Raw genomic sequence first — 12,560 nt, forward strand, 5'->3', positions numbered from 1 at the left:
AGATCACATTGTTCAAATTTAGAAATGGAGACAGAAGGGTTTTGCTGAATGGTCCTTTGCTAATTATTAGGGCTCCCTTCTTGGCCTCGGGGGCCGCTGTACTATTTTAAAGACCTGGCATTATGTGGTCCTCCTTTTATCATTTTAAAATAATACTTTACTAAATACTTGGGGATAATGAAATGAAATGAAGAGATGTATCATGATGTTACATAATCCAGTTTCCTATGAGTGCCAGCTGAGATGGTTGGCAGTAGTAAAGAGTGAGAGATCACCAGAACTGTGAATCTTGGGGGAATTAGAATTTTGTCCTAGCAAGTGATTCTCCTTCCACTGCTAACCTAGGATGAATTGAGTGCCATTTTTTAAGGACACTGGTAGTTTTCACTACAACTTGAGAGTAGAGTCTCATTACCATGGCCTTACATGGCCTTGTACATAGAAGCTGCTCCAAACGAATTTGGGAAATTAAGTTTAGATTCTCTTTTTCTACTTCTCCAGGAGAAATCTTTAACAACCTTACCTAGCTCTGGGGAAAGATATTAAAGAGGCCTCCAAGGGGAAGACATTAGACCCTGAACCTTTAAGGCAGTCAGCTCTCCCCATATCTAGGCTCACAGTGTGCACCATGACCTTGTAGAAAAAGATAGTAAAGTTAGTGATGGATATTCCATCTCTATTGGTGTCAGTCATCCAGAACTTGCCTTACTTCACCCCTGAATTACATATATTTCTTTTTTATGCAGCTCTCAACTCTGGTTTTTTTCCTGTTTTGGGACATTGTTATGGGTCAAATTGTGTTCCCCCACCAAATTCATATGTTGAAGTCCTAATGCTAGTATGGTCAGAATGTGACTTTATTTAGAGATAGGGTCTTCACATAGGTCATCAACTTCAAATGAGGTCATTGGGGTGGACCCTACTCCAATTCGACTGGTATTTTATAAGAAGAGGAAATTTGGATGAACATACACACAGATGAAAGACTGTGAGGATACAGATGAAAGCAACCCTCTACAAGCCAAGGAGAGAAACCTCGGAATAGATTCTTCTTTCTCAATCTTCAGAAGAACCTAACCCTCCAGACATCTTATTCTTAGACTTCTAGCCTCTGGCACTGTGAGAAAATAAATTTCTATTTTAAGCCATTCATTCTGTGGTACTTGTTATGACAGCCCTAGAAAACTAATAGAGATCTGCTTCTGCCCTCACAACACAATCACATTTACTTTGTTAGTCTGATCCTGGACATCCTCACTTCTGCTGGTACTTTCCGTTTGATCCTGGCTGCTGTAGATACTGGATCTTTGCATATCCTCCCACCCTTGTCTCAGGACCCAAGCCTTTCTGGATCCCAGTTATCGTGAGGGAGAGCAGGAATGAGTTTGGACCTGAGGAAGAATAAGAAGCCAGAATCTAACAAATCCAATAACCACAAGTAGGTAACTCAAAATTGGAACGTATGCATGCCTTCAAAGAAGCACACCCCCAAAGCGATGTGACTATGAATCATCAACTAAGCCATAGAAACTAAGTGGTTTCTTAGAATTTTTGGTGTTTTTATTAAACAGCATCACATATCAAGTTTGATAGAGTGGATTATAAGATTTTATGATGAATAATCTATGCTAATGTTTAAAGCAAAATGAAAAGTTCCAGATTATGAAAAGCACAAAATGCATATCTGCTTTGGTTGTTCGCCCTGATTGATGTCATCAGCTAGATGTGAAGATCCCAAAAAGGAAGTTCAGATTGCCCATAAACTTCCCAAGTTGAAGGATATAAAAATAAATGTTCACTCTTTAATTAAGAATACATCTATTGCATCATGTCTTTTACACTGTGGCGGAAAATGAAACACTGTGAGCCAAAGTGTGACAAGTAGATTTTTATAGAAGCCCAGCTCCATGCAGAAGGGTGGAGCAAAGGCTTGATTCCGAATCCTCCCACGGCAATTGCACTGGAAGGAAGACCTTATAACTGTGCACATTTATGAGCAGTTGGAATTAGCTCCAAGGAAAATTCTCTACAGACACAGTGAGAAATGCTAAAAAGAAATTTTAACCTTTGCAACTAAAAGTGTTTTTTTTAAATGTAGATTTCAAAATTGGGGGGAGGGGAATGAGTCATCTGTTATGTAGAATCATAGCACAACTTTTGAATACAAGCCATTTATCCTTGCTATAGTAGTGTAATTTATTTTCCACTGTCCCACTAAGGAATATAAAACTCTCTTACAGAGCAGATTAAGAAAAAAATAGGTATTACTATGTCTGCTATTATACAACTTTTCTCAAGATAAGCTCTGCTTATCTTACTTTACTATGTCTGCTATTATACAACTTTTCTCAAGATAAGCTCTGCTTATCTTACTTTACTATGTCTGCTATTATACAACTCACTCACCACTGCTCTTCTTCTCTCACGAGGGCGTGGGAGGTATTTATTAAAAGCTGCAATATGTTTCTCTCTCTACAGCTTACTTAAATTGCTTTTGTAGAGTATCAAACACATTTGCAAAATTAAGAGCCTCCATATAAAAAATTTACTATGGCACTTCTTTTGTGCCAAGAACTAAATCTCAGGCATTAAGCTTTAGTTCAAAAGGAATATTTGGCTCTCTGAAAGGAGTATAGACTACAGTGAGATAACTGGGATAATTCTTCAGCGCTGTTGACATGGCAAAATGGGCCCAGCTTTATATATCTTTATAGCTCTTTTCAATGAGAGAGTCTTAAATATTTTATATTAAAGAAATTAACAGGTCCATAGAGAAATTGGACAATGTAGTTATTTTAAATATAAGATGTGACCAAGAATTTTAGTGGCTCTAATTCACCATGGTTGATTGAGATTATGTCATGAGCAAGAGATAGTCATTGGCTTAAGCAAGCATACCAGTCATAAGATATCAGACTCCTTCAGTCTGGTTTCACTCCTGGGGGGCTCAGAATGTTAGAGCTGAAAAGCAATAAACTTTACGTAGCTGGATGATCAAAGGTCCTTGATGAGTTTGAGATTTTAGCCTTTGATTCACAAAGTATTTGCTAAGCAAGCACCTAATATAGGCCAGGCATTATGTTCTGCATTGTAAATAAAGAAGTGAACAAGACAGATCCAAGCCTTACCCTCAAACATCTTGTAGTTGGGGAGAGATGATTAAATAATAATTCCCTCTAGCAGACAAATGCTATGGGACAGGAAAGTCAGAGAGCTTGAGAATGTCTAGAAGAAGTACCTGATGCAGACATGGTGGGTCCAGGGGGCCTTGCAGAGCTAAGTAAGAGATACCTATTTTTAGACCTAAGAGATAAGTAGAAGTTATTGATGCAATACAGATGAAAGATGGGTGGGGTTTGCTTGTGAAGGGAGCATCAGGGGAGGCAGGGGTGGGAAAGCCTATGGAGGCAAGATAAGGTAGGCTCACATTAAGGACTATGGTCATTGTCCAATGGCAATGGGAAGCCACCGGAAGACTTAAACAGAACGATGTGGTCAGATTTGTGTCTTAGGAAGATCACTCTATAGTGTGGCCAATGGATGGAAGAGCAGAAGGTCAGAGTGGCAGCAGAGGGATCAATTAGGAGACCGAATTATAATCCGGTTACAGTAATATCAGGGAAGATGAAGTGTCTTAGTTCCTGAGATAGAAGCATCCAAAGTGACCAACTGATTATGTGGGGAATGAAGCACTGGAAACAGTCAAGGTTACCCCTACCCTCAGCTTTCTTTCTTGAGCAGAAATATGAGAAATCTGCATCAGGAAGATAGGAAGAACCTCTTCTCTTGTTGGAATACTAAAACTTAGAGGTATATGTCTTAGCTAAAAGGAAGCCCTTAAAATTATGGAAGTATAATAACACAAATAGTTCAGAATTTTTTTCTACTTCAGATGAAGGATGCCTTTTCTAACTGTAAAGGCCTAAGTGGCACTAACTGCTTTTCAATCTTTATTTGGGAGCAGCGGTTTATAGGCTGCAGATAATTGAATGTTTTCCTTTTATGTTGGTTCGTGAAAATGCAAAGCTGTCACTGCTAAAATCCATGCAGGTTCTCCCTGAATAAACGAAAATTCTGTGCACATCTGCATTTGTTCAGGTGGTTGTGTTCCTAGAAGGAGCTCGGGGACACCTGCTTACATTCTGATCGATGACCAAAGTTTATTCTGCCTCTAACTGTGAATGAAGTATACAGCTGCTGGAAATATCAGCAAAGTCACATAAAAAGGATTCTGATTCACTGCTGTTCTACTATTAAATAATCGGTGCCCCTGTCACATTGAATTGGCTGTAAAAGTGCCTGTGGCTGTTATTCCTCTGGGAGAACCTTTAAAAAGCCCCCTCTTCCCCCCCCCCCATTAAAATCAAGTGGGCAGGGGAGATACATTATAGTTACAGGTGGCTGAGCCAATTGAATGAAGTCACTTTTTTCAAATCAGCAGCTTTTCTGTTTGTCTGTTCTGCTCTAATTCTTGAACAACCTGGCTGATTATCATTAAAGCTGGTGTCACTCCTAAAGAACAGTCAGACATTGCTTAGGTTAGATTCGTGGATCAAGCTGCCTTCTGAAAGCAACATGATGGCCAATATTTTTACATTTCCTTTTTTTAGGAATCTCATCCAGATAAGGAAAATGTCTTCTTTCTATAGAAATTGTTTTAGAAGTTGCTGAAATACAAACTATCTTTTTATGAAATTAGTGTCTTCTAATAAACAAAAGGCAAAAAAAAAAAAAAAAAAAACGCTTACGAGAAAGTTGCCATCATCTATCAACAGAGCACATTTGCCAGAGGGAGGGAGGGAAGGAAAGTGAGAAAAAGGGGAAAGTGTGTGTGTGTGTGTGTGTGTGTGTGTGTGTGTGTGTGTGTGTGTGAGATAGAGAGAGAGACAGCGACAGAGACAGAAGTACATTTTGTGGAATCAGCCACAGAGGGAAGAGCTGGCTACGTAACCACTGTCAGTGATCCCGTGTGTGGTCAGTAAACCTAACCACTTCCAACACGGTGGGGAACCTCCTACTACTGCTACAATGGAAAGAAAAATCTGTCCCCACCAAAACCACTATGAAGAAATGGTTTTACTTCACAAAGATATTTCCATACAATTCTCAGTGGCAGCGTTGACAGCAAAAGTCTGCTGTTATTTCAACTATCAGGAAACCTCTAGGAGACAACTACTTTCTTTCCTCCCTGTCACTTTAGTGGTAATTTTCTAGAATAAATGTTTCTAATTGTAATCCTTTGGCTGCAGGGTGGGAGGGGGACTTAGAAGGGAAGAGACTGTGGGGAGTATGAAGGGTGGAAAGAAAAGGGGAGTGTGAACTGTTTTAGCCACAGATTTTTTCTTTTTCTTCTGGATAGTGAGTGACATCAGAAGGGCTTGAGTTTGATCTGGGATGTGTTTTCTTTCTTAATAAGGTCATTAATGTCTTTGAGCTATAGTTTCCTCTTCTATAAAACAGGGTGCCTGAATATATTACTCATGGGGTAGTTGTAAGGATGAAATGTATAGAGATTGCCAGTCACACAAGAGGTGCTGGATAAATGCTACTCTTGGTAGGGATGGCTCTTCAAGAGCCTTTGCATCCCCCTGCTCCAAAGACCCCAACAACACAGTGATAAAAACATACAAACAGAAACAGCAAAATCATGCACTAATATAGACAATATCTAGGAGATATAAGAGCTGGGCCAATGAGTGTACTACATGGTCTTCTTTCTTCCAGCAGGTCCACAACACTTTCCCATATGTTAACTTGCTTTCTTGATCTTAGACTATTGAGACTATGGTTCTCAGCTCTATGTTTATCATGATAAACAATCTGAATTCTAATAAATGCACTCTGGTGCATTATCTATTATTATCTTATTGTTTATTAATAAAGCCCTTTAGGTGAAAGGTATCACATAAAGATAGAAAATCACAAGATATTTGCAGAACTCAAAATGCAAGTTCACGGATAAAATCTGCTGTAATATTTTGTGAGCCCCCACCAGCTGTGGATCTGTGATTTTTGAGGACCCTAAATATCCTTTCTGATTCTCTATAGTCGTCTATATAAGCCACCAGTTTGGTTCAATTTCTCAAAATACTTTTTCTTCCTATTTGACTGCACTCAGTTTTCATTTCAGCCCTAACACTCTATTTGCTACAGACAACGAACATTGAATTACTGCAAATAAAAAGTACAGAACAGAGTCAATAGTGCAGTTGATTCCAGAAGAGGGCAACATGTTTCCTTGCTGACAGGAGACACATGAGTTATGATTGTGCCTTCATTTGAACAGTAAAGAAAAAGAAAAGGCTTCTTTGAGAGAGAAGGAAACAAAATTCCTAACTGGAACCTTGAGACCACTTCCAGATAGCTAGGCAAAGTCATTTACCGTTCAGGGTTGCTGAGAGCTGAAGATTTCACTTTAATGAGATTGTCCAAGCCTTCACTGTTTGAAAGAGAAAAAAAAAAGTTCAGAGTAGGGATAAGGTTTTTGGTTGGGCGAGGTCGATAAAGCAACATTATAAATCCACTGCAGCCAGGGGCAACAGATGAAAACACAAAATGACTGCTTTTATCTGATTACCTCTGACTGCTTCTGGTCACTGCAGGGCTCACTTTGATGAAGTTATCCAGATCCTGGTTTCTTTAAATAGAAAAATAAAAGGAGAGCAGGTTATGGATAAAGTTCTTTTGGCAGGAGCATTCAGGTTACAAATCAGCTTGAAATAATGATAAAACAAAACGTTCTTCCTAACCAAAGCACAGAAATGAATACAGTTCTATTACCTCCGGTTGTTGGTGAGAGTTTCAGGATTCACTCTGATGAGCTTATCAAGATCTTGATTTCTTTAAGTGGAAAAAAACAAATTAAAGCAGCTTGTGTTAGAGATAATGCGGGTCAAGTTGGTTGAAATTAGAAGAAAGGATAAGCTATCTTATCCCTTAGTATGATATATACTAGTTTGGCATAGAACAGCCTTGAAATAAGTTTTCTAGCTAATGTAGGAGGGACAAATGATGCTGGATTAGAAGAGAAGCTGCTCTGACTTAACACACGTCATAGCCAGAGCACAACCACGAGGGCACACTGGCAGGCGTTCACAGCAAACATCTGGTGATTAACAACTTTGCAGTGTTTTAACATTAGAAAGATACACGCTGATTTTAATGTCCTTTTCCTTGTTATTTTTAAGATCATATTCACCAACTGAAGATTCTTTTTTAATAAGCTCTAAAATTGGGATTATACTTCCTAAGGCTTGGCATGGAGAATTCCAGCAATCCATTAAATTGGTGACTTTTCCTTCCTTTACAATAACTAAAAAGCTGAACTGAATGCAGCTGTTCATGGTCAAATGACTTACAGACTCTGAGGACTGCCCAGTTCCTACTGGAAGCCCCACCAGTTTCTTTTCTCAATCACGAACAGTATTTCTTCCCACATAGTTAGCTCCCATTCACTGCCTCCGTGTAATACCTTGTTTTAAGGGCTAGCAAGTGATGATTTTTTGAAGTGTTCTTTTAAACCCCTTTTTAATATTTATTCAGAGAAGTAAAATAGCCCGTCATGGCAAGAAATTGCAGGACTGAGAACACCTGCTTTTCAGTTCCATCTTGGACAACAAACTGCCTGTCTCCCCTTTTTGCCCCCCGCCCCCAGCAGTCCTTTTTCCTTATAGAAAAATAAGAGACATTTTACCTGTCATAAAGATTGAAACAAGGTTAAGAACTGAGCGGGAGCCATTTAGAGCTTCATCACCAAAACGTTCCAAGAAAAGTTCTGCATTTCCCTCCCCCAACCCTAATATTTCCATCGAATGTGCTTCCCAGCTCCTGGCTTCACTCTGTCTCTTCTTTCCATCGTCATTCGCAGATCTTCATGGTAGACAGAAAGCCGCTAACTGAATTTTCACTGTTTTGAATTATCTCCAATAATAGTATTTGCAATTAAAGATAATCAATTGGAGTCTACAAATACTATTAAAGGAATGATTAACATATGACAGCTATCCAAAATATAATTTCCTTGCATGAACTGATATAAAGTTCAACCATGCCTAAGAGACGATAATCTCTAATGTGATGTTATTATACACCTTAAACTAATGTAACACTATGTTAACTACACTGGAATTAAAATAAAGTAAAATAAAGTGAGGTTAATTTCATATATTAGAAGAAAAAGTACAAAGAATAAAACTTTGTAGAGGAGATAATATATTCAAAGGCCACAGTCTTTTAACATATAAATTAATCACAATATTTCTTAGTGTAACTACATGTATTATTCGTGTACCAGCATAATTAGAGTGAGCTGTACACACAACCATGAGAACTTCCATTTTCACTGTTCTGATGAGCACAGAAAATCTGATTTATCCAACAGCCCAGAACAGTGATATTCAAATTACTGTTTCATAAAGCCCATTAAGAAATACATTTTGTATCATAGCCCAATGCTCTCTTTTCAGATAGACATACACAAGCAAACACAAATTTCATTAAATAATACCTTTACTATAGAAGAACTTTCATATTTTCCACTGTAATTAATTTTATTTAATTGGGAAAAATGCTGATTGCCTCTCACTACATTAATTACAAGACCCTTTAATGGGTTTGACCCACAGTTTGGGAAATCCTAGCTTAGAAAATATGGAAATGTATGCTATGTTCTACCACTACTCCTAAAAAGACAGCACGGTGTTTTTAACCAAACAAAGATCTCGGTATCAGTTCTGAATTGCCTTGATTGATAGCATCATGCAGTTTATCTCAATGAATTGAAAGTAGCAAAATTATAGACTTTTTTTTTTTTAGGCCCTGGATCCCTGCACACACAGGAATCTTACATCTAAAGTTTCTCCAGGAAAAATGTAACATTCTTCCTACTCAAGTGACTGCTTTCATTTGTTTGGCCTTAAGGGTGTAGTAAAGAGATATATTTGAATATATTTAGCTGTTATTACCTCCATGTAGTTGAAGAGGTGTAAAGTGCTACAGTCATTTGCACATTTGTGCCATTGTCACATATGAAGCCATATTTCAAAGGACCCTGCAGAGCAGTAAAGGACACTTCCTGGCTGTCGCATGGCAAGAACAACAATCCTAGCTTTATAAGCCTCCACTATTTCTGGAGGTGCTGAATTAACTTTGATTTATTATAAGATCAAAGTTTGTGTGCTGTGATTTCAAGACCAGGAGTTGGTCTGGGAATTAGTAGAACTCACAGGAAACTATGAAATTTTTGCCCCTGGCCTCAATATTTTCATCTGTAAAGTGAGGAGACTGGACCATTTCTAAGAATCTACCTATCCCTAACAACTTGTACTCCTAGGAAGCTATGAATATGAACTTGACTGCCTGTCATATTTATTAAATTAACTATTCAATGTCTCTTTTTCTTTTTAAAGGCAATGTCCTGACAATGCATTCTATATTCAGCAAGCAGAACATGAGGGTTCCGAAATGTAATATATTAAATTGACAACCTATTATTCTCTTGGAGTAACATCTCTGTGCCCCCAGTACATAATTAGCTTTAATCTATGATAATTGCCTGCTGTTAATAAGATTGAGTATGTCTACTGAATTCTCTTTCTGGCATCCCTGGCCTATAATTATACCTAATGTGCAACTAATGATACCTAGTTGTAAGCTTCAAACCCAGTAGGTGCTCAGTAATTATTCACTGCCTAGCCGATCACAGAACTACTACCAGCCTTCCACCACTTTTCTCTGTGATCCTGGTCAGATCACTTAACCTTTGTGAGTCTGTTTCCTCTTTTGGAAATGGAATAGGTTTGACTGGGACAATGGTTTTCAAAATTGTTCAAACTAATGGGGCTGGCAGTTCTCTGAGGATCCCTCCTTCATCTCTAAATTTTTGCACTTTTATATGTGCCAACTAAACTCAATAAGGGAAATCATGAGACCACTGTAAATATATATATAATTATATATTTAAGAGATTATATATAAGGTTATATATATGAGATTATATATATATATGTATATATATAAAAGAGATTATATATAATAAAGGAGTAGTATGTAACAGTATAAAAATCCTCATATAACCAGAGACAAGTGTGAGTTTTATCATCTTGCAGATACTACCTAAAGAAATAATAACTTTTAGGTCTATATCTTTGCTGGGAGCATCAAACCATCTAAGAAACAATATACCTCATAAAATTTCCACTGATTACCGGAAAGCACTCTTTAAAAATGAAGTACATGTTATTGCTGATGATGAATCTAATAAGGTGTTCTAGATCTTTTTAAAAAATTAACTATTAGGAATACATTTTCATCAGTTCCAGAGACAAAGATATTAACATCAATACTACAAAGAAAAAATAAAACAAATATAGCACATGTTCCCACCCCAATCACTCCTTTCAGTTGCTTTACTTGAGGCCAAAAGAAGTGAATTCACCACCATATTATTTTCTCCAGTGACCGCTCTTTCTTGCCAGTAACAAATAGAAAGTTATTTCCAGAAACATAAAAATTGTGAAGGCTTTTCAAGCTCTATATTCAGTTTGCCCACAGAATGACTGTAAATCAGATATATTCAGATTGTAAATCATTTATATTCAAATTGTGCTTAAAGAGGAAAAAAACAAAACAGAAAAAACACATAACGCCTTTCTCTTACCTAGCCATGTTTTTGACAGCTTTGGGGCTTACATTAATAAGTTCATCAAGACCTTCTTTCCTGCTAAAACAAAATAAAAGTTCAAATTTCACTGAAAATCTGCAAATTTTATGACTGACATTTTTTCTTTTGACACATGTGGATCATACAACAGGATCCTAGATCAAAAGTAATGTTTACCAAGTTTCTACTTTACAAAGTTTTTAAAAATCTTCAAAACAACCTACTGAGGTAGATATTACCATCCTCTCCTTAGAAATAAGAAACTGAGCTTCATGGAAGTTAAGGCTCTCTTTGGGGGCAAGTAGGAAGAAGTGACAGAGGATGAACCAGGTTTGGAACCATAGCAACAGGACCCCAACTCTCATGCTCCTTCTCACTACCATCCTCCCTCTATGTTTACGGTAATTCCTTGTATCTGCACCATGTTTTTCACCATCATCACAGTAATCCTGAGAGAGGTACCTTGGAGTTACTCTGTCACGCTTTTCTTGACCTTTGGCCCCAGATATAATGAGTCTTAACCCCTCCAGAAGACAGAAATATGTTCAACGTCACACGAAAATATTCTGGTCAAGTATAAGAATGCTATGTCACCAAATTTCTCAAATCATTTAAAAACTAACCCGTGTTTGTGAAGGAGTAGGAAGTCAATATTCTTTGGTTTATTCAATTTTATGAACTAATGATTTATTAATGATAAATTTACAGTAATGACCTGGTTATGCTGTGATTGTGTCAAAATGGATTTCTGAAGTAGTAATTATACAGAATTTGCTTCATTATTGTAATGAAATAAATTGAAACAATGAAAAAAGAAGAGTCTATCCAGCATCATTACACATCAACAAATCAATTTGTTCTCATTTTTTTCATGTCCCCTTTTAGAAAGCCCTTAGCCAAATGATTAATCTTATTTTTTGGCAAAAATTGGAGACTTGCTCTGGAGTCTTCAATAATCTTGAAAAGTCTACCTTGTGTTTGCTGAGGGAATGTGTTTGGATCCTTAAACAATGATGCAAGTTGCAATAGCTGGTAAAATAAATTAAAATCAATAATAATCTGTACATTTTTTCAACTTCAATATTACATTAAGAAATTATTGTTAACTTAAAACTTAATCAGGGATGCCTGGGTGGCTCAGTCAGTTAAGTGTCTGCCTTCAGCTTAGGTCGTGATCCCAAGGTCCTGGGATCGAGTCCTGCATCAGGCTCCTCGCTCAGCAGAGAGCCTGCTTCTCCCTCTGCCTGCCGCACCTCCCCTCCCCTGCCCCCACTTGTACTTGGTGCTCTCTCGCTCTCTCTCTCTCTCACACAAATAAATAAAACCTTTAAAAAAAAACTTCACCATTACTTGAATTCTTTTTGGCCCTATGTAAAAGCAGGTGGCTATGAATTCATATCTTACACAATTAAGTATATATGAGAATTTAATTTAGTTTTATTCTTGTTTCTTTCAAGACCTCAAATTTAAATTGCTCTTAGGCTTTTTGTTTTCCGTATCATATTTTGTAGTAAAATTAGCATTTGGGATGTTTTGGGAACAAGAGAAAAACATAAAATTGTTTATCATTTCCATGTATACCTTGCTTCCCTCCCCTCCAAAAAATAACAAAATGAATAGCAAACAAACAAGACAACAAAACCTGGGACTTTTAAAAAACAGAGTTCTTTCCCGATTCCAAGGTATGCAAGTAATATATATAATGTGAACGTGTAACATTGAGGCTACTCTAAGATATTAATTAAATCACTTCAGAATTGCACTTCATGCAAGGCTAAATCAGAACAAGGAAGACTTTTGGGTTTCATGAATTGCTTTTATTCTAAACACCCAAATAGACAATCATAGTTCTAAAGAGACATTTCTATTATCACAATGGGCTCTCATACCAGCACTAACC

At 37.3% G+C, this 12,560-nt stretch overlaps 1 protein-coding gene across 15 annotated transcripts in view; it reads right to left on the minus strand.

Annotated features, from left to right (window-relative positions):
• Positions 1–12,560, minus strand: part of SCEL (sciellin) — a 279,618-nt gene that overhangs the window by 19,642 nt on the left and 247,416 nt on the right. For 13 of the 15 annotated variants that reach the window (XM_048215675.2, XM_057307913.1, XM_057307882.1 and 10 more), the window contains 4 exons: positions 10,658–10,720; positions 6,781–6,840; positions 6,578–6,637; positions 6,383–6,439 (listed from right to left, as the gene is read on the minus strand). In XM_048215675.2, coding sequence (XP_048071632.1) covers positions 6,383–6,439; positions 6,578–6,637; positions 6,781–6,840; positions 10,658–10,720 — 240 coding nt within the window. The remainder of the gene's footprint in view (positions 1–6,382; positions 6,440–6,577; positions 6,638–6,780; positions 6,841–10,657; positions 10,721–12,560) is intronic. The other 2 variants (XM_057307907.1, XM_057307920.1) reach the window with 1 other exon arrangement.

This window comes from Ursus arctos, unplaced genomic scaffold (genome assembly GCF_023065955.2).
Source record: "Ursus arctos isolate Adak ecotype North America unplaced genomic scaffold, UrsArc2.0 scaffold_10, whole genome shotgun sequence".
Classification (NCBI taxonomy): domain Eukaryota; kingdom Metazoa; phylum Chordata; class Mammalia; order Carnivora; family Ursidae; genus Ursus; species Ursus arctos.